Source organism: Acanthopagrus latus, chromosome 5, assembly GCF_904848185.1.
Source record: "Acanthopagrus latus isolate v.2019 chromosome 5, fAcaLat1.1, whole genome shotgun sequence".
Classification (NCBI taxonomy): Eukaryota; Metazoa; Chordata; class Actinopteri; order Spariformes; family Sparidae; genus Acanthopagrus; species Acanthopagrus latus.
Window position 1 is genome coordinate 17,130,415 of NC_051043.1, and position 21,575 is coordinate 17,151,989.

The 21,575-nt window shown below is 40.2% G+C and overlaps 1 protein-coding gene across 48 annotated transcripts in view; it reads left to right on the forward strand.

The window, feature by feature from the left end:
- The window catches only part of camk2b1 (calcium/calmodulin-dependent protein kinase (CaM kinase) II beta 1), a 69,515-nt gene that overhangs the window by 15,948 nt on the left and 31,992 nt on the right, over positions 1-21,575 (forward strand). For 32 of the 48 annotated variants that reach the window (XM_037096988.1, XM_037096965.1, XM_037096968.1 and 29 more), the window contains exons 3-12: positions 66-125; positions 750-804; positions 1,118-1,183; positions 11,563-11,635; positions 15,655-15,757; positions 16,431-16,514; positions 16,699-16,793; positions 17,427-17,549; positions 17,760-17,843; positions 19,760-19,802. In XM_037096988.1, the coding sequence (XP_036952883.1) occupies positions 66-125; positions 750-804; positions 1,118-1,183; positions 11,563-11,635; positions 15,655-15,757; positions 16,431-16,514; positions 16,699-16,793; positions 17,427-17,549; positions 17,760-17,843; positions 19,760-19,802 (786 nt within the window). Of the gene's footprint in view, positions 1-65; positions 126-749; positions 805-1,117; positions 1,184-6,902; positions 6,976-11,562; positions 11,636-15,654; positions 15,758-16,430; positions 16,515-16,698; positions 16,794-17,426; positions 17,550-17,759; positions 17,844-19,759; positions 19,803-21,575 lie in introns of those variants that run through there. The other 16 variants (XM_037096966.1, XM_037096973.1, XM_037096980.1 and 13 more) reach the window with 3 other exon arrangements.

The window sequence follows — 21,575 nt, forward strand, 5'->3', positions numbered from 1 at the left end:
TCCTCCTGAACTCTCTCTTTCTTTTTTTCTTATCTCTCTGTCTCTGTGTTTCTGTTGCCTTTCAGATCACCAGAAGCTGGAGAGAGAGGCTCGAATTTGTCGCCTGTTGAAACACCCCAACATTGGTGAAGACATGTCTTTTTATGTTTCACCTCTTAGCGCCAACTGCTTGTCCAGAATGAAACCCTATCTATTACTACTTAATTCAAAGTAAAGGCCAATTTGTTATTATTCTGATTTATACAACATCCATGTATTACTTCTTCTCTCACAAAATTGATCACATTTCTACTACTATTTATAAAGTGAGATCAGTTTGTTAATAGTACCTTAAAAATATAAACCCATCTAACACAACTCTCTACAAAGTAAACCCCATCTATTGCTTAATATTACAAAAAGTTGTAGCAGTACACAGCATGATAATACACAAGTGTGTAATCTGTGTCTGTCCCTTTATTGCTCTAATCTCCTACTGTACTGTAAATACATTTGATGTCGGGCTCAATTATCATGACACCATATGGTTTCTAGCCCCACACAATCTCTTATTCCCTCTTTATCTCTCATTTTGTTGTTTAATATAGTTAAAATGCAGCAGTGTTACGCTGTGCTATTCATAAATTAATTTGCATTAAAACAAATATTAACTAGGCCTCGACTGTACTCAGTCAAGGAATTTATAGTTAGTGAAATAATGATTTATATGCTGAGAATCTCTCATATGTCTGTTTATCTTTTTCTTCCAGTCCGTCTTCATGACAGTATATCAGAGGAGGGCTTCCACTACCTCCTGTTTGACTTGTAAGTTATCCTCCACTACTTGCCTGCCCTGGCATATATATGCAATTACATAATTCTCTCGCTTTCCTATACTTTTCTCCCACCCCCCAAACACAACTATCACCACCCACACCATCCACATCCATCTCTTGGCAATTCCCTCTAGTTTCCATGGTAACAGTGTGGGAAGGGGTTGGATTGGGGGAAGGGGGGGGTACTGTAGGAAAAAAGAAATGGACTAGGAATCCAATCCAAGCATTCCCAGTATTAACCTTGGTGTGTGTGTGTGTATGTGTGTGTGTGTGTGTGTGTGTGTGTGCACGCGCGTGTACAGGGTTACCGGAGGTGAACTGTTTGAGGACATTGTTGCCAGAGAGTATTACAGCGAGGCCGACGCCAGGTAGGAGCGCAGCTGTCACTCCTGTATGTGTGAAAGGGCTTCTCCTCGTCCTTAAATGTCTTCTGTTGTTCTGTCTCCTCTTGTCTATTTTACGTATTTTTCCGCTTCTTCTGTGACTCTGCTTTACTCTCTTTTCTACTCTTTGCTCCTGTCCTTCTCACATTCTGCCCTTCTTCTTACCTTTTTTTCTGCTCCTCACACCCCCCTTGCATGTTTTCTGATTCTTGGCTAAATTTTTGTCTTTGTTTTTTATTGTTTGTTTTTACTGTCCTCTTTTGTTTCTATCGTCTTTTCTCTTCTCTCAATTGTTTCCCTTTCTCTCTTTCTGTTAACTTCTAACTTTACCTTTTATTTTCATTGGCATATTACAATTATTTTCCTCCTCCTTCATTTTCACTATTCCCCCTCTCTCAATCCCACAGCACTTTACCTCTTGCACTGAGAACAGGACGACCTTTAGGTTCAATCCAACGTTTAACTAATGAGGGTTTTCAAGACCAAAATCACACTTTATAAAAGAAAATCAGCTTTTCCAAGTCTTCAGATGTGAAAAGTGGGGTGGATGTTGTCGCCCAATTTAAGTAAACTTCACACTGAATGGGAGTCTGCGAGTGAGTGCCTGCTAGTTTAATTGCAGCACACAGCTTGTTGTGATTACATTTTACATCTTGTAGTGAAAATTGAGCTGCCAACAGAGTTTGTAATAAAAGTGATTTCTGCTAAGTGCAAAACATGTCATACTGAGAAGCACTTAGCAGAAGTAAGAAAAGCGTTTTGATGGATGTACACATTTTGTGTTCTTTAAAACAAAAGTAACATGTTTGTTGTTAAAAGTGTTTCAAGTCACATAAGTAGAAGTAGTCTCTAAAACAGTAACAAGACCATAACGCAGGAAACACTGAACCCAGTTCCCTTGCTAACAATAATGAAAACTGCATCTTTTGTCTCATAGGTCACTGATATTTGTAATGAAATCAACAAACTCATATTGGTGAAAACTCCCCCCCTCACCACCACCACCCATGTTGTTTTATATCTCACTCCCACCACTCGTGCTGACTCATCGACACACACAGTTCACTTCAACCAATGGTGGAAGAGGAAATGGAGTAGTGGGGGGGTGGACAGACAGTGGGCTGAGAGGAAAGTGAGCGAGATACTTGAAAATGACAGTTGTGATGTGGGTGTTAGTCCATTCAACAACATCAAAAGTGAAAATGAATAGTCTGATATTGTAGGAATTCATGTCAATATGGCACAATAAACGATTGTCTGTAGTCTCTACTCCAGAGCTGTTTGACCTCTAGCTTGAGGACACTGGGCTTTTGAACAATGTCTCATTTAGTTAATTGGCTTTGTGACCAACTTGGTTTACATTTATTGAAAATGCTTTGAAATTAAATTAAGTCAAAATAGATAGATAGTAAATAAAATGGATGTTTAAGTGTTTCAGTGTTATGGGACAGCAATAACAGTAATGAAATGTTGATGACTTATAGTGCTCTCGTACACAAAAAGTGTATATATCTATATCTATATATCTCTCTCTCTCTCTCTCTCTCTATATATATATATATATATATATATATATATATATATATATATATATATATATATATATATATATATATATATATATATATATAGTTTTCCCTCTGATGTTTTTTCTTTGATAAAGAAACTGCTAACCTGAAACAACCCCAAACAATGGTCTTGGGGCATATGCAGTCGTGGAGAGCAATGGAGGCATGAGGTGATTTTTGAGGTTTCCTGATTCCTGACAGATACCTATAGCTTTGTTGCTAAATTAATTTTTAATTGCTGCTAATGTAACTGTCATTATATAGTTAACTTGGATAGCAGGGCAGCAAGTGGTCCTCTATGCTGTAGCTCTATTAACAACTAAATCAGGCATGATATGATTTTTACAAGGTGTGCCTGTTGAGATCATTGGACAGATTGAATATAACTTATGGTTCCATTACAGGTCAGTGATGGGTCTAGCATTATTTTGATCCAGTTTTTATAAAGTATGCTATACAAATGACTTGATTTGATGACAGCTGTTGTGCCTGCAAGGCTCGGCAGCAGCAACAACGGGTGGCAAAGAGACCCGAATGTCACTAGAAAAGGTCATCTCACACAGTGGTCTAATTTGTTCTGCAAACATACAACTCACATACAATATATTACTTTTAAAACCATATGCAGCTACCAGCAAGCTTAGATGTTTCACAGCCATGACAAGGATATTACAGAGGCACAGATGACGTACAGAGTATATTTAAGTGATAAATGTGGCATTTCATTGCTATTGCAGAAAAAGAAGAATCATTTTAGATGATTGGATCGTGCATTTTGACATAAAAGACGTGCGTCTAAGTAATGACATGTAAGATTCTCATGAAAGCGCACTGTCTTATCTAAACTTGCTAGTTTATAATATTAAAACAGAGTACTGTTTCTTTTTGCTTTTCTGCACCTCAGAAGCAAACTTTAACCTGTGTCTTAATCACTGAAACCATCTGTAGCAATGTAACAAAATGGACTGGTTTATGCCATTCGTGGAATCCTAACAAAACTTTTGTCGCGCCACAAAAATTGTGCCTAAGGTAAAGCATTTCAGTTTACTTATTATCTGGGCTTTTTGCCTGTTCATCTCCTGTGTGCTAAGGAGAACAAAACTGCATATTTAGCAGTCTCAACAACAACTGCCAGCTCCTTATGCCTGATGCTGAGGAGCTTCTGTTTTGGCTTCAGTCCAGTCATTATTGCCTAATAACAAAGGCTGAAGAGTCACCGTTTTTTAATCCTTGTGTGTGTGTGTGTGTGTGTGTGTGTGTGTGTGTGTGTGTGTGTGTGTGTGTGTGTGTGTGTGTGTGTGTGTGTGTGTGTGTGTGTGAGCCAGGGATGAGTACAGCAGGGGTTAGAAGGTGGGTGGTGAAGACAGCAATCACTAAGGAGGTTATAGTTGTGATTGGCAGTTATTAGTACTGTACAGTACAGTAGGTGCACAGCAGGCACACATGCACACACACACACACACACACACACACACACAAACACACGCATGCATAAACTCAGACACATACTCACTTTCCTCTCCCCTCCCTTCTGAATGTCAGTCATCCAGGCCAGCCCCCCTCCCCTCCCCACCCCCAGCCTCACTCCCTTGGAGACCAGCAAGAAGTGGGACTTTAATTAGCTCCGATAATTAGTCTGAAACACTCACACACACCAAACTGCATCACACCTTGTCGCCTCCTTTCAGAATATATCAAGAGTTTCTCCTCAGCAGTGCTTGATTTGATTGAGGCTATTATGAGTAGAACCTGGGAGTAAATTCCACCTAAAGCTTAATTAGGGATTTTTTTTGCTCACTAAGGTACAAACAGCACTGCTGATTTAATAAGTTATTTTGGATTGGCAACTGTCACAAACAAACAAACAAAGCACATTAACATGCATCTTATGTAAGTCTAATGATTTCAGAGCTTTTTGTCTAACAACCCCTGACAAAAAAACTATATGCTTCCAAGTTTCCATGATGACATTTTAGAATATTGTTGGGACGTCCTCACATTCATTTTATGGTCATACACCAGTGAAAACATGGCAGGAAACAGGAATTACTAGTTTGTTTGCATTGCACACAAGCCTAGTGAGCTATATTTTGGTACAGTGAGTATTTTCTATTTATTTATTTATTTATGAATTAATGGAAATATGGCATCATACATCTCCTCCAATTACAGTGACCCCAAAATCATTATTTGATCTGTTTGAGTGATTGGCTGCTTGAAGTCTCCTGTGTAAACATTAAATTTGGGAAAGTTTTGGTGTTTGTTTTCTCGTTAATGATTTTGTGCGTATTGAACACATATGCACATAAGAGGGAGAGAAGGTGCCCACTTCTGACATACAGACGGGCTCTGTGTTTGATTTTCCTCCCAGTATCTCTTTACTCCCCTGCAGAGAACAGTGGGACATTGTTGCTCAAAGTGCTGAGCAAGTCACATTTTTTGGCAAGCGTGGCGAAGGCTGCACTTTTTTTGCTTCTTTGCCCCACCAGGAGTTCATCAGCAGACGAGTACTTTCGGACAGTGAGGGGCTAGAGGCATGCACAACATGTAGAGTCTGGTGAACAAGATTTGTAGGCAAGGTCAATGCATTCGGACTACATAATGATGAATTAATGATATCTAATAATGTTATACACAGTAAATAATAATACTGTATGCTAAAAACAAGTTCAATGTGGGTTCAGCACAAGAACTTGCACTTGGTTAAAGAGCAGTTGGATACAAGGAAAAAAATATGCTCACTGCCCTTTCTAGTCACAAGTAAAGAGTATGTTGCAGCCATCATTTGATGCTGGGTCTTGGTTGCACCTGTAACCACACCCACAGAGCACTGACACAACCTGAAGTACACCACATCACTGGAGCAAGTTGTCAAGTTAAATACGTTTGAAATGAGGTTTAAATTGAATTATCCTGATAGTAGGGGCTAAACAGTCTATTAATGCCAATAACATTTGTCACTTTCTGTTACATATGACACTATGACACTTAATGGTAGAATTATGTATATATCCATTGGGATCAGTTTTCACAATCAGGAAATAACCGCAGTCAGTTGGATTTTTTAAAATGTTTTATTTTTGTGTGTGTGTGTTTCTGTGCGAGCATGCACATAGATCTCTCTCATTCTCTCTCAGTCCTCCCACTCACTAGACACTGTGTGGGTGTGGATCCTGCAGGCTGCCTGTCTCTTTGCGCCTGCTATTAGTCACATATTCTGCACATTACACTTTCTCATTCCTCCAAGCCTACATACATACACGTTTAAGTGTACACACACGCGTGCACACACACGTGCGCACGCGAGCACACACACAGGCATGCACATGCACACACAATTGAGTGAGGTAGGTACATGTGTCTTTTGCACGCACAATGATGTTTCCTTTTAGTAATGGAAAAATAGCCTGGCATCAGCCCACCAGCCTATGATTCAGTTTCATCATATACATAAGTGATCTATTTCTTGTATTATTATCTATCTCTGCTCTTAAAGAGCTTTCACAATCTGTCACCTTTTTTTATTTTGGTTTCCTCTCCTCTCCTCTCCTCTCCTCTCCTCTCCTCTCCTCTCCTCTCCTCTCCTCTCCTCTCCTCTCCTCTCCTCTCCTCTCCTCTCCTCTCCTCTCCTCTCCTCTCCTCTCCTCTCCTCTCCTCTGTCAGTGTTGTTGTGATTTTTGTCTGTCAGGTTGTTCTGCTGTGGCTGCTCTTGTCTCTCATCCTGTTTAAAAAAGCAAAACGAACCGTTTTTGTCTCCTCCACCCGCATTCCAACCCACCCATCCCTCCCCTCCCAACATCTCTATCTGCATCAATCTCCCTCTTCCTCTCTTCTGTCTTCCCCCTGTTATCTGTCCTCCTCTCCTCCTTCTCTTCCTCCTCCTCCTCGTTTTCATTATTTCGACTAACATCTCTGCCACTTGGCCTCATCTAAACTAACCTGCCATTTTCTCATCTTTAAATTTGTTCTTATTCATCTCTTATTGGCCCTGCCTCTCACTCTTTTCACCCGGCATCCTATTTTTTTTTCATATTCATCCCCCCTTCCATCTCTCCCTGTGAATCCCCATGATCCATCCATCACCATCCTTCCTTTCACCCCCCACCGTCCCTCCTCTCTCTGTTTTGTCTCCACAGTCACTGTATCCATCAGATTCTAGACAGTGTCCATCACATTCACCAACATGACATAGTGCACAGGGACCTGAAGGTTAGTATATGTAGAGGAGCATTTGCATCCCTCACCTCCTTCCCCTTTTCCCTAGAACCCTTGCCTGCTTCCTTTCCTCCTCCTTCCTTCCTTCCTTCCTTCCTTCCTCCTCCGTCTCGTCTATTCGTGTCGTTTCTGTCAGTTACTGGTCTAATGTCCGCCTGTCCGACTTGTCTCTTGGTATGCTCTTGTTTCCTCTTTTCTTTTGTATTGTATTGTACTCCTTTTTTTTTCTTTTAACCTGGAGGACCCTGGCCTGCCTCCCCCAACCTCCCTACCCTATCTGCACTCCCAACCTTCCTCTTATCAATCATTTTTACAAATGACTCCATAACAAAAGCTCCTGTTGCACTGACTGACAACCATATCAATCAATGAGTGAGCCATGCATTCACACACAGCCACCTGCAGCGAACATGCATCCTTCTGCAGGTTTAATAAATATCCTGTGTTTGCTTGACTACAACCATATCTCCAACCAGGCTAGTTAAAAAAACACACACAGTTGTATTTATTGTGATCTCCATTGATTTTTCCAAACCCTCCTCCCCCTTTCACTCAGGCTGTAAGTCATTTCTATTATTGCATCGATCCCTGTATTTCTAAGACAGGCTTATTGAACAAGTACGTCTCTTTACAGATGTTAAATGATCTTGAGCAGAAAGAAAGGAAACACAACAGAAGAAGTGTGATGCTTTCAGCTGTTTTTCTTATAAGCTCAAATGCATATGGAGATGCTTTGTATCTTCTTACATCTTATGTGATTAACTGCACAGTACCACTCCCTTTTCTTCTGAATAGCCTCAAACCTGAGATATATGCTATTAAAAGTTAAACCCACACACTCAGTTCACAAACATTTTCAGCCTGAGAGCAATTCTTACACATGATTTCATTAAATTCAGTGTAGTGTATTGTCACACTGATGCAATAAATGGGTTGTGATACTGGAAAGGAAAAACAGTAAACAAAAAAAAAGAAGCACTTGCCATTTAATAATCATCTACAGATCATAATTAAGCCACCATTTTGTTTATCTCTGCAGCCCTCATTTAATTCTTGTTTTGAGCCTGTAGGTCATCATTAATATATTATATGATTGATCATTAATGCTGAAACAGCATCTGGAACTACTGGAAATCAGTGTAGTGTGATAATTAGTATTATAACAGAGGATGTTACAGTGGCACGCTTAAGGCTTTGCAACTTTGTGCCCATCCAATTATGCATGTAAACAAAACCAAATGTGTCTTTGATGTGTTTTTCTCACCTGGCTGGACCTTCGTAGTTTAGAGGGAAGGGAACCACTGTGGGATTACCTGCACTTAAGATATTGTACTTTACTGTGTAATGCTGTATTACACTTTCTGTAAAACTAATTGAAAATTCCTGTTTAATATTATTTTGTTATTTAAGCATTGAATATGTTACTGCAAAAGGGCAAGTAAGGAAGTGAACAGCACATCATTATAAGTTATTTATTCACATTAGTGTTACTACCAGTCAACTTAAAATACAAATTAAACAAATTACTTATTTTAAGAAAAATCTGACCTCCGACATACTCACTCCAATGTCGTTAATAATGTGTACTGTGATGTTCAGGCAGAACAATATTATGATTTAAAATGTTGGATATTGCCCAAGCCAGCAACAATGTCTGAGCTAGCAATCTACACGCTGACAATGGCAAGTTACCCTAATCATGATGACACTTGACCTTGTTTTATCTATTTGCTTCTCCGTACCAAGGACATGCTTTCAGTGTAGTTAAAAAACAAAGGGTGAGCAATAAAGAGTAGAGAATGAATCTTAAAATACAACACACATTGGGTGTGATATCCACAGTGTGACCACCACTAACTGCTAACTAACACACGGGAACTTTAGGGAGCACAGATAGAAACATACAAACATGCAGAGGATTCTCAGCCTGCGGGTTACAGAGCTCAACAGCTGACTGAAGTGGGGGAGGATGGACACACACACACACGCACTGAAATGCATGCATGCCTACACACTTACAAACATTTCATAGGTGGACATAGTTTGAGCCTTGACCACGCATTTAGGGGCATGTGGTCATATGCTCGTGCTGGCTTTTAGTCAGGGATCGCTCACACACACACACACACACACACACACACACACACACACACACACACACACACACACACACACACACACACACACACACACACACACACACACACAGAGCTCTCAGCATTTGGGCTGTAAATGTGACCTGCCTAGTATTTATTCATTGGGAGACCTTTAGAAACAAGACACAGGATTCTAATTTATAGCCCTGAACTTTACAGTCATGCCAGTCCATCTCTCTCTCGCCCTCTCTCTTTCTCTCTTTCTCTATCTTTCTCTCTTTCTCTCTCTCTCTCTCGCTCTCTCTGTCTCTCTCGCGTCTCATGTTATGATATTACACAGACTGGCCAGACTCCCATTTTATTACACCCTGTTACTGTAAGTCAGATTTAGGGCTCCTTCATGTTTGTTAGATTCAAACGGCCCCCTAATTACAGCTTAGTTTCTGTTTTAGTTGTCAAGAATCGAGTTCACTGATTATTCTTATTCTTATTCAATTTAATCACAAGCAATCTTAGTATCAAGTTTAGTAATGGAATGAACCTAAGTACAATTTTGATGTACTTTACTGGAGTTACTTTGCAGATTCATGTTATTTTATTGTTTATCCCGTATTCACTGTGATAGTGTTGTGGGCGGGACATTGTGTCAGAAGATATTGCATCCGAGCTGAAGTAGCACATTTTTAAATTAGTGTATTTTATCGGCAATCTGACAGAAAAATCACTGAAGCTGATAATTGGAAAGATGGTGAATATCGGCCCCAATAATCCACCATGTCGATAATTGGTCTATCCCATATCTGTACAATTATGTCAATAAAACTACACCTATAGTAGCCTTTTATTGTGACTACTCAAAGGCTATACAATGATGATTCTGTTTAAACAGCTTCTCGGTCTTGGGCTATATTTTTTCATATAATGGCTTTTCTGTTTTCTGTTTTGTTTGTGGCCTTATTCAAAATTGCATTACATTGTAGTCTGTCAGACTTCCATTGGGCATGAAAACAGCCTCTTCCAAACTGGATTTTATCAAGTATCATTGAACAGTATTGCATATCATCAGAGAAGAAGTAAAAAATGCCTAATTTCATGTGGTGTGCATTCGGGATTAAATATTTAGAAATACAAAATTGTGTAATACAACAACATAATTTGATCCAGAAATGCAAGTTTAACTACCAACAGCTGCCTGTTAACAATTGTGGGATGGATTTTTATTTTGATGCACTGAAAAAAAAAAAAAAAACTTGATTCATGCACAATCCTCACTGAACTTTGATGAACTTAGACCTTGTCAGTGCACAGGAAGCACATATGCACGGTCAACTTTTGTCTCCACACTGATGGCCACATCCCCAACAGCACAGGTGTTTGTGCATGTGTATGTGAGAGACAGAGCAACTGAGTATGTGCAGCCCCGCTTCAGTCCACACCTCCCACAGCTGGACCCAGGCAATGCACATGGCCTTACGCACACATTTACTCGTTGTCTGTCTCATCACACACAAACACACACATATTTACCTGTCCCTTCTTCCCCTGCTCAGATGTGTCATCTAGTCTCTGCATAGACTCAAACCTCAGTCATCCCTCTGCGTCCCTCACACAGTTTTTGACTTTTGGGTTTTTATTTTTAGAATCCGGCAGCTAACTGACATCAGAATGACAGCTCTTGTCAGCAGGGGCCAGTGAGGCCGGCAATAGACATGGCATTGATCCCAGACACATCATTTAAATGTTATTAATTGCACAATGACTCACTCCTTCCCTTACCTCCTTCATCAACGCCTTCTGTGCCCCCCATGGCCAGACACATTCTCACACCCTCTATCATCACCCAAGGCCTGCTGGCTAAAACATGGAGGGGGGTCGGGGTATCTAGAATCCACCTGCAGCCAACTGAACTCTACCGTGTTTCCTTGATGAGTATGTCTATAGATATACTCATCTATGGAGAAAAGAGTACCTGAAACATAGATCATATAATAAATCCATGGGTTAGTTGCAGAATAGATCCACTCAAAGGAGTCTTTTGTTGCAGAGCACACAACTATGCCCCTGCAGGCCAGCTAAGTAAAAACCATAGTGACTGCTGTCCGCCTGGACACCTCACCTGACATGAAAGCCAATTTAAATCTTGGGTTATTTTTGAGGGAAGCTTCAATTTGAACCATTACATTTGAACCATAGTGGTTAGCTAAGCTAGCCCATGTGGCTAACTAGTTGGATGCTATTTAAGTATACCCTAATTGGCTTCATCTATCACAAATGTTGTTTACTTGTGGGTCAGCCAAAGCCAATAAAAAGCAGAGTGTGATGCCTGGCAACAGAAGAGCCCTCTCAGAACCCTGTTGTACATCTTCATCCCCCCTACTCTATCATACCTTCCCCCACACCTTCCCTCCCCATACCCCTTGGCCTTTGCACGGGATTGTAGCACTGCTCAGACTAACATGCGCCCCCCCTTGGTGTTTGCATGCAGTCATTGCATCCAGCAGATCCTGGAGGCGGTGCTTCACTGCCATCAAATGGGTGTGGTGCACCGGGACCTAAAGGTGAGTGATGGGGATCACCCTGCTGTCCCTTGAGAGTGTGATGATATAATTTGAAGGTGTTTTGTGGTTGTGTTATTTGTGTTTGACAAGTAATTGAGAAACTGTAATGTTTGTGGATATAATGTCACTTGCAAAGCCTTAGAACTCAGAGTGTTTTAAATAATTTTATTCCCCCTTAATTCTGTATAATATCACTACAATTGTGATCTTTTTAACTCTATATAACACAATTCAGTCCGAGACAAGTGTTATTTGTAAGGTTAGACAGCTGTTTAGAATCAGGCCAAGCTACTTTTCCTCAGACAGACCTAGAACAGCTCCTTCAGCTTTGTGGTGATCACTATGAGATTGTCCAGTACCACCTCCAACCTTTTTCTGGCACTGCCCTGCCATAGGCAGCCTCCAGCTCTATAGAGTCACCTTCTTTTACTGTTGTGTAAACACCACTTCTCCCTGTCTGTTGCAATTTCAAGCATGCAACGCTGGTCATGCGCACTGACCAGTGCCACCGCTCTGTAGCCTTTTTGGAACAGCATCTTGTCACTGCACAGCCAGCCATCTAAGATGGCCCAGGAGGATACTTAATCTGACCTCTGGTCAGAGAGATATGTTAACTATTGATTTTGAGACACCCTGTGGCTTTCAATTACCTTTATAGATCACTTAATGACCTTCATTGCTTCAACTGTGAAAGCTCATTTTCTCTAAACTGCTATTGACTTGTGACGTTGTGACATTTGTTTATATCAGCTGACTAGCAGGTAGCACAGTCTTATTAAGAGTTGGAAACTGAAAGCCAGTTGCTAATTTTGAACTGGTTACAAGTATATTCGAAATGTGGAATTGCTGATGTATATTTTATAAACCTACACATATTTCATATGGTTTGTAGAACTTGTGCTCTCAAGTATTTTTGCTGAGCGTTAAAAGACATTTTTAGTGAGATTGTACAGTAAGTGGTAGCCTTGTTTTAATGTGATTGCTGACTGTGAACTGACTAACAATTAAGCAGAAGTTTTGCTGAGTTTTGGGTTTACATAAGATTAATGCTGTGCTTGTGACGCAAACAAATCTGCACCTCAAATTTGACGAGCTGTGTGTGAATAAGTGTCCAAACAAATCAAACTGTTTCTCGTCCTCTTGCTGTCATGTGTTGAACCTACCCGTGTATTTCTGTGTGCATGCTTTTATGTCGCAACTTGCTGTGCCTTATGCACTTTGTGAGTAGACCTCCAGTATGCAAATGTCAGTCCCTGCATTCTGGCGAAGGCGTGTTGTGTTCATCAGAACTGTTGTGGCTATTTCTTTATTTAGCCGACACACCTATCTGGTTTCACACCCAAGCGCTGGAGAGCATTTCATGCAATAGGTCATACTGTGGTGACTGAGCACAGTCTGGGTGACAAGATCCCTCAAATTAGGAATTGGGTTATGGCAAATGAGATGACAACACACCAAACTTTCATACGTGCCAGAATGAATAAATAAAAATAAAAAAATGACATTAGATTGCCCGATAGTGTTTAGACTGCACTGAATCACACTGGAGCCTTTTTACTTATTTTTTGATCAGGTATGTTTTCCAAGTCTTTATGATACAATTATGTGTTTGAAAAAAATGATCTATGTTCATTGCAATATCCAATGATGAACCTATTAACAAAAAATAATGACCTCATCATAATTGTGGAGCCGCTATCTGCTGTGATTAAACAACTGGCTCATCAAAATCCAAATTGAGTCTACTGAATGTCTAAAACGTCATAATGTAAATTCTGTATAGAACTTCTCTCTTTATTTTTAACATTACAAATCACTTTTATTTAAAAAAATACATCTTCTCACAGCATACATTTGTATCTTATTTTGACTTATTTGATAAGCTAGTATTTGTAATGTATAACAAGACACTTGATATATTTGTACCCATCTCTGATTGCTGGTTATACATTTTTAATCGGTTATATTCTTAACTGGGATTACTTAATTGATAATTAATCATTGACATCCCTAAATGAGACATAGCCCTTACTTCAATCTAGACACACAGACTGGATGAGTAATTTAATTCGAGATAACATACTGTATAATGAGTCAGCCGATGGATGTCTATATTTCTGGCACTTTCTCTGAAGGAACTCATCAGGAATGCCACAGCAGCTCCAGGTCATCTAGAGACAGAGAATTTAAAGGGAAGAGAGAACGATGGGTATCATTCCATTTGAAACACCCACTCATGAACTGCTCTCGATTACAGCTTTCTCTATCTTCATAATTCCCTCCCTCTCTCTTTCATTCAACCAGATCAGTTGCTAGTCACCATTGTGCTTAGCTCTGTGTGTGTGTGTGCTAAAGAGATGGAGAGGGAAGAAGCACTTATGTCAGAAAGTGATGGCTATTGCTGCTTGAACACGTTGCTTGGATGTATTGCTTTGCGTTTATGCACCTTTTTTAAGGAAGCGCATGCTTCACCAGAATATCCACCCACATCCGTTTTCAGGGATTATCTTACTGCTGCAGTGTTGGCAAGTTCTAACTCCCTCGTTCACAAAAGAGTAAAGCCTTACCAAGTGGTAGAGCTGTAGGAATGTGATGACACGAGGTAGGCACAGCGCCTTAGGATTACCGGTTTGCTCACTCAAGGTCTCTCTCTCTCTCTCACTTGCTCATGTCCTTCTCTTTTACTTATGGGCTCAATGGCTCTTAAAGCTCACTTTTAAGTATCTGCACTCAGTATTCCCGTGCCTTTAGACAAATTAGCTAAGGGGAGAGAGCAGAGGGAGGAAGGCAGAGGGCGCAAAGACATACACTGCTGCAATGCAGAGGAGGCAATGACAGAAATGCAGCCTAAATATAATGTCCTCATTCTCCTCATGCTGTATGTTTGTGCTTATGTTGTCCTTTACAGTGGTGAATTTCAGGATCGCACAAGCTAATTGGCAGAGAACATAGACTTGCATAAGTTACATCAAAGAGACTTTAATCCCTGAACAGCAGAAGAGAACATCTTATGAGTAACAATACACAGTGGACCTCGGTTCAATTAGTAAAAACCCAAATCAGTGTAGGTGCAAGACTGTTTAAGATCCACATCTGTCAAACGTTTGGTATGCAGATGTTACTGTTGACATAGTTCTAACAAGTTCAGTCCAAACTAGGCTGTAGCCCTTTAAAACTGCACCTCACCAAACACAGGACTGTAGATGAGGGTTGTGAGTTACACTTGGAGGCAGAGCTGCTCTGAATCATTTTTTCCTGGTGGGGTCAAACCTTACATGGGCAGAGCCAAAGAATCTAGTCTAGCCACGCTAAAATATATGATTTAACTTGTTAGCCTTGCTGACCTCTCAAACTCTAACAGCCATACTAACTCAAAGTTGGTGATATTCCAACATCCTGAATACCATGGGCACCAATGAATATTAGAGTCAGTGTTTTATATTAGTATTTCCCACCACAGCACTTTATTTGTCATTCAAGTTTGCCCGCTTCTTTTACAGAGGCCATGATTAAGTGAGACTGAGAGAGATATAGAGAGACACAGTGAAAAGGAACAGGGGCCAGTGGGGATAGCATCCCATTATTAGAACCCTCTTCTGACAGAGAATAATGAGGCTGACTGCATTATCTGGGCCACAGAGATGGAGCCTATAGACCACAGCGCTCCACATGAGGCTAGAACAAGAAAGCACTGCAGACTAACTGAGTTACTTGGACACACAAGACTGTACAATGAAAGTTAGTCTGTATTTTCTGTGCTGAAATGTGGGCTATATCGTATCGTACAGCCTTATGTTTCCATGCAAGTTATTCAAATGACATCTATATCTGTGTGTATCAATGTATTTAGAATACAGTGTTGATAAGAATGTACTGTATGAATGTCATTACAGACTTGGTGCATGCATAGCTCTTTACCCCCAGCTCCTCCCCCACTAGGACAGTGTGTATGTTTTGCACCTCCGCACTTCATTATCTTGTCTTTGGTAACTTTAATTCTCTCTCCTTCTTCACTCTAGCCAGAGAACCTGCTCCTAGCAAGCAAATGTAAGAATGCTGCAGTGAAGCTGGCCGACTTCGGCCTAGCCATAGAAGTGCAGGGGGATCAGCAGGCCTGGTTTGGTAGGTGCAGCGGATACCGTTCATTACATTTATATTTTCTATGTGTAATTATTTAAAGCTACAGCTTCAAGTAACATTGTAACATTTTAAGGATATATTACAATATATGCCCCATATTATAAACACAATGACAATATAATAATGCAATAAAATTACATTGTAAATGTTAACAAAAGTTGCTTGTGTCGACTGGCTTGTATTATACACTTGCTGCCCACATCTTTGTCATTGAAAGATACTTAAGATTTTATGTAGTATTTTGGGGTTGGTATGTGATGAACCAATATGGATTTTGTACCAAGAATGGTCCTAAATGATCGTCTTCCCCCTAGTTAAATCATCACTGTTTATGTTATTTTTTGTATCGGAGATGGTAAACTCATGTTCCTACATTGAGATTAATAGTGAGTAGGGTGAACATGTCAGTCTCAGATCAACACTGTTCAGGCTGTATGTCACCTCTCTAAACAGCAGATTTGCAAGTCATTGAAGATCAGCCTCAAATCTGTCTTTAAGATCTGAGGCCATTGTGTGGATGAGTCGGTTTTAGCTTATTGAGGATAATCTTGATTTCTTTACAAGCTGATCTGACGAGAGCAGATAGGCAATCTGTTGCCTTGAACATGTCAATCAATCGTGTCTGTTTGTATGTGTGTTTGTGTTTTTACTGCAGGATTTGCTGGCACACCGGGGTACCTGTCCCCTGAGGTATTGAGGAAGGAGGCATATGGCAAACCTGTGGACATCTGGGCCTGCGGTGAGTTGTAGAGAGACACACACTCATTCACACACAGATAATTGTACACGAACGCACAGCAAAAACAGAAATACTGAAACACATTTTCTAACAAATAGTGCGTTTGTATGTGTTTATGTGTGTGTGTGTGTGTGTGTGTGTGTGTGTGTGTTTGTGTTTGTGTTTGTGTATGCTTGTGTCTCAGGGGTGATCCTCTACATCCTGTTGGTGGGTTACCCTCCTTTCTGGGATGAGGACCAGCACAAGCTGTACCAGCAGATCAAGGCTGGGGCTTATGATGTGAGTCTCCTCTCTGCTCTTCTCCTCTCCTCTTCTCTCCTCTCAGTTGTCCCCTCCTCCCCACTGCCCTTGTTCCTTTTAGGCAGCAGTTACGTAACTCGGTCACCTCATTCATATTTCAGGGGGTACAAGAGAGGGAGCCTCACCTTAGATCACATTTAAGTCTCTACCAAATACAGAGAGAGAGAGAGAAGCTGACTGACTCTCTGGCACTGATTCTGGGCTCACAGGACACAGACCTCTACACTTTTACCTAAACACAACAGAACCTGATGGGTTTGGAATTTCTTTACAAATTGCAAGGGGCTGTTCTTGGACAGGCTTATAATATTGGCCAACAGTTCGCCATCAGATACGCCACTCACAAAGTCACATGTAATGACAAGCACTAGGCATCAAAACCGTAGTCCACAAAACAACTTGTGACGTCATGACACATATTACAAATAGAACAAATTCTCACATTCATGAACCTGAAACAGGTTAATGTTCGATGTGACTGTTTGAAAAATTACTTAAACGATTAATTGATTATCAAAATAATTGCAAATAATTTTCTGTCCATCGGTTAATCAGTCGTTTCAACACTGCATTGAATGTTAAGACATGTCATACTGTTCTTTATCCCTTTAGTTCCCCTCTCCAGAGTGGGACACAGTCACCCCAGAGGCCAAAAACCTGATCAACCAGATGCTGACCATCAACCCAGCTAAGAGGATCACTGCCCAGGAGGCCCTCAAGCACCCATGGGTCTGCGTAAGTATCTCAGTCAGCGGCTATTTTTCACACAACTTATTACACTGCTGCCCACCTAGATAAAAACAAGAACAAACAACCAGCTGAATTGCAGCAACTACATTGATTAACTTATTTCTTCTCATCTTTCTCTTCCTCCTCTTTCTAAATCTTCCTCTATTTGTCATTGTCTCTTCCTCCTGCTCCGTCTTGTCTTCTTCCTTCTCCCAGCAACGGTCCACAGTGGCGTCTATGATGCACAGACAGGAGACTGTGGAGTGCCTGAAGAAATTCAATGCCAGGAGGAAACTCAAGGTCTGTTTGCATGCTCAGTCTCTCCCACGTCGTCCTCCTCTGCTCTAATGAGCTGTTGCACATTTCATGGTTATCAGTATTGCTCTAAATTGAAGATGAACTGAAGAGTAAAACATGAAAAGAGTTTGATGGTGATGACATACATACTAGTGCTTCCTCTGCTGACTTGGCGCTGAGGTTATATGTAAAGGCAGCTCAGATCCAGAGTTACCGCACATGCATAGTTTCCCTTGTATGCTGATTTATTGCTGACTGATTTTGTGTGGACGCAACAGCTTAGCTGTTGGAGCATGTCACTGTCACCCTGCTGCTTTTGGCCAGTCCTGGCATGGCTCAAATTCCAGCACATGGGAATCTGGAAGCAGAAACGCAGGTGGCTGCATGCAAAACGTTGGACCATCCAACCTAACGTGCCATCAGCATGAAGCAGTTGTCTCTGGCGTTTCACATTTAGTAAGAGATGGGCATTGCTGAGATAAGACATGCAGCAAACAACACAAACAAGAGAAGAGAAAAATCGTAACTAATTCAATATGTTATCTCTGAAGTTATCTGTCATGTCCAACAGGGCTGGGCAGTATGTTCTTAAAATGTTATAGTGATGTTTTTAAGCTCTATCAGGAGACACATTATTTATTTCTGGAGGTCTGGAAAACTCAATCAGATATCAAGTTGATGGGTGAGAAATGTGGATAGTGACTAAGTGGGTAATGGTGAGTATTAAGACAAGTTAACAGTTTATTAAGTTCAGGAAATTGGCAGAAAAAGACAAGACTTGTGTCATATCAGCAATGTAACAATATCCAGATGATAAACAGTTTCACATCAGGACAGGATACATTGCCCAGCCACGTTGTTAAATGCAGAAAAAATAACATTTTAAAAGAAAACCACTTGCAAAACAATACTTGCCCATGCCTTATATGAGTTACTAAACTTATTACGAGGTAGGAGATGTTATATAAAATGTTTAAATGCAGTAGTCAGACAAGGGTGAAAGAGTGTCTAATCACAAACAAAACACTTAGAATGTTACAGACTGACATATAACACTGTCAGGATATCAGAGTGTACAGTTGTTGTTGTTGTTGTTGCTGTTGTTGTTCTGTAAATGGGTCGTAGAGGTTCTGACCGGAGTTGTTATAACAGTGTAGACAGACTGTGGGGAAGTCATCTCTCTAGCTAACAACTATAAGATGATATGTTCCCATAAAAAGAGATCCACCATTATAAACAACTCCCACATACTGTATATTGTTTTTATTTTATTTTTATTGCAGCAGTAGTGTTCTGCCTCTGCTACGGCTATCTCAAATAGCTGTTCAGAAACTGAGTACATTATCAACAACCTCCGCAGCTCTTAAATACCATGGTCTATTTGCAATTCAGTGCCATTTTAATAGCCCTATAAAAATGTATCAGCTGCGGTTATAAATTATGTGTTGAGATTAGCTGGCATGTTAGTATCACTATTTGCATGCACATAAAATTATGTTCCACTTGCTGGGAGTCAGGATTTCTCCCAGGAAAGACTCATCTTTGTTTTGCTAGGACCCAAATGTAAGTGCTTAAAGTGCCCAGATATTGTTTGAATCATTTCTGTAGTACATCATGTACAAGATTCAGTGAAGAGAGGCAAAATGGATGATCATTCCTCTGTTCACTCTCTTTTTGGCTGATGATTTATACCAATAACATGCACATACTTTTTCCACCTAATTGCATGGAATATCTGCAGAAACTTTTCTATCAAGTGTGTTCTCTAGTGCAATCAATACATTATTATGCCTTCTCAAAGGCGTCTTGCATACAGACAATGCTTTTCAAATCTACACATTACCAATAAACAGGATATGCCAATGTGACCATGCATCTGTAGTGTATATTATTAAAATCTTCATTTGTTTTCCTCTCAGGGGGCCATTCTTACTACCATGCTGGTTTCTCGAAATTTCTCTGGTAAGTGCTACCTGGACATAATTCACCTAGCTGTAAATCTACCATTCATATTAACATCAAACACTATACAGTTCATGTACATAATGTCAAAAGTAGGTATCTTACTGTCTGCATGCGAGTTCTGTAGTAATATAAAAATACTTAAGCACTGACGTAGACTGACATGTGTTTTGAATATAAGCAAATGTGTAACAGTCAGTTTGGCTGAGGAACATGTCACCATTTTGAAGGACTTTGTGACTCTTAAAAGTGACACTCCACCCAGAACGTACTCCAGTGTAACTGCCATGACTCAAAACTGGTGACTGCTACAAAACGTTCACAGCCACATTTAAAACCTATAAGAGATGGTTACTGGAGGCTTAGAAGTTATATATCCTGAAGAGTATCACTTAAGCGGATCTGAGCACCATGGAAAAGAGAAAAACACAATATTGACTTTTGCTTTTGTTGTTCAGTTCTGCCTAAATAATGACCTGTGCCTCTTAAACACTGATAACAGTGAACACTGCGAGAGACCTAATTGTCTACCTTGATGAAGAGATAGATATACTGAGCATGCCTCAAACAAAATCGCATTTTCATTTCATTGCATTGCAACTTCAATGTTTCCCTTTTCCTTTATACAAGCATTTCTTTTTTGTCATAAAACTTAGGTGCATGTGATGAGGACCATTTTTCTACTGTAGAAAGTACTTAATAAAACAAAATGTGACTATTAGACAGACTTTTCAAATATTTTTATATGGTTCTGTCTAAAGAAGGTTTTGATTTGTGTGTAAGATAGTAACTTTTGGCTTCCTCAATGCTCTCATTATCTGAGCCAATATTTCAACTTGAGAAAGTTCCACGCTGACAGTAATTGTACCTCACTTTGTGTACTAAAGCTTGCTCTAAATGTCATCACCGTGTAAAGGTTCAACATGACAGACTCACTGAATCTGATGTAGAAGTAAAAATGTAAAGAAACTCTGAATTTGATCACCAAGCTTAGGATGTGTTTCTGTTGGTGCATTTGTCTTTTTGTATTCACGTATATCTCTGTAAGAGATAATGCTTTCTGAAAGGTTTTAAGTAGATTTTAAATATCCTGTAATGTATTAATTTTGGACATATGTCCCTCCCGTCTCTTGCAAATGCCTCAGAGATACTTTGACACAGGACTTAATTCAGTCAAGAATTGTACCTTTTTTATCCAGACTTGATTATGTAGACAGTGAGAACCAAAAATCCAAGTATCCTCAACCATAAAAATTATGTATTAGTTTCACTTAATGAGGCAATTTCAGCACTGATTTCTTCAGAGCAGTTTCCTCAGAAATTTTGAACTGTTCATGTACAGTATCTACGTGTGTGCGTTTTGAACATGTGATGTTTGTGTGTACGCAAGCATGCTGCTTCAGGAACCATGACAGCAGCCACTCTGACACTGTGTGCTTTGTAAAGGGAAATGGTCTGAACTTCCACTTAACAACCACTCATCTCTTTAACTCCCACAAACACACACACACTGACCCAGGTGTGTGGTCTGGCTCTGTCACTGCTTTTCAACACCTTTCACTCGCTCTCTTTCCTCTCCTTAGGCAGCAGTACTCTATTGTAAGTGTGAGGTCATCTGGTGAGCAAGTCAGAGAGAGGAAGAGAAAATTGCTCAAATGTAAAAATGAAAGAGAGACCCTCAGTAACAGATGGTCGTGGCACATTACATCAACGCATAAGCCACCACCAGTGCTTTACATAACCACTAACTGCATTCTTAACATATATTATGAA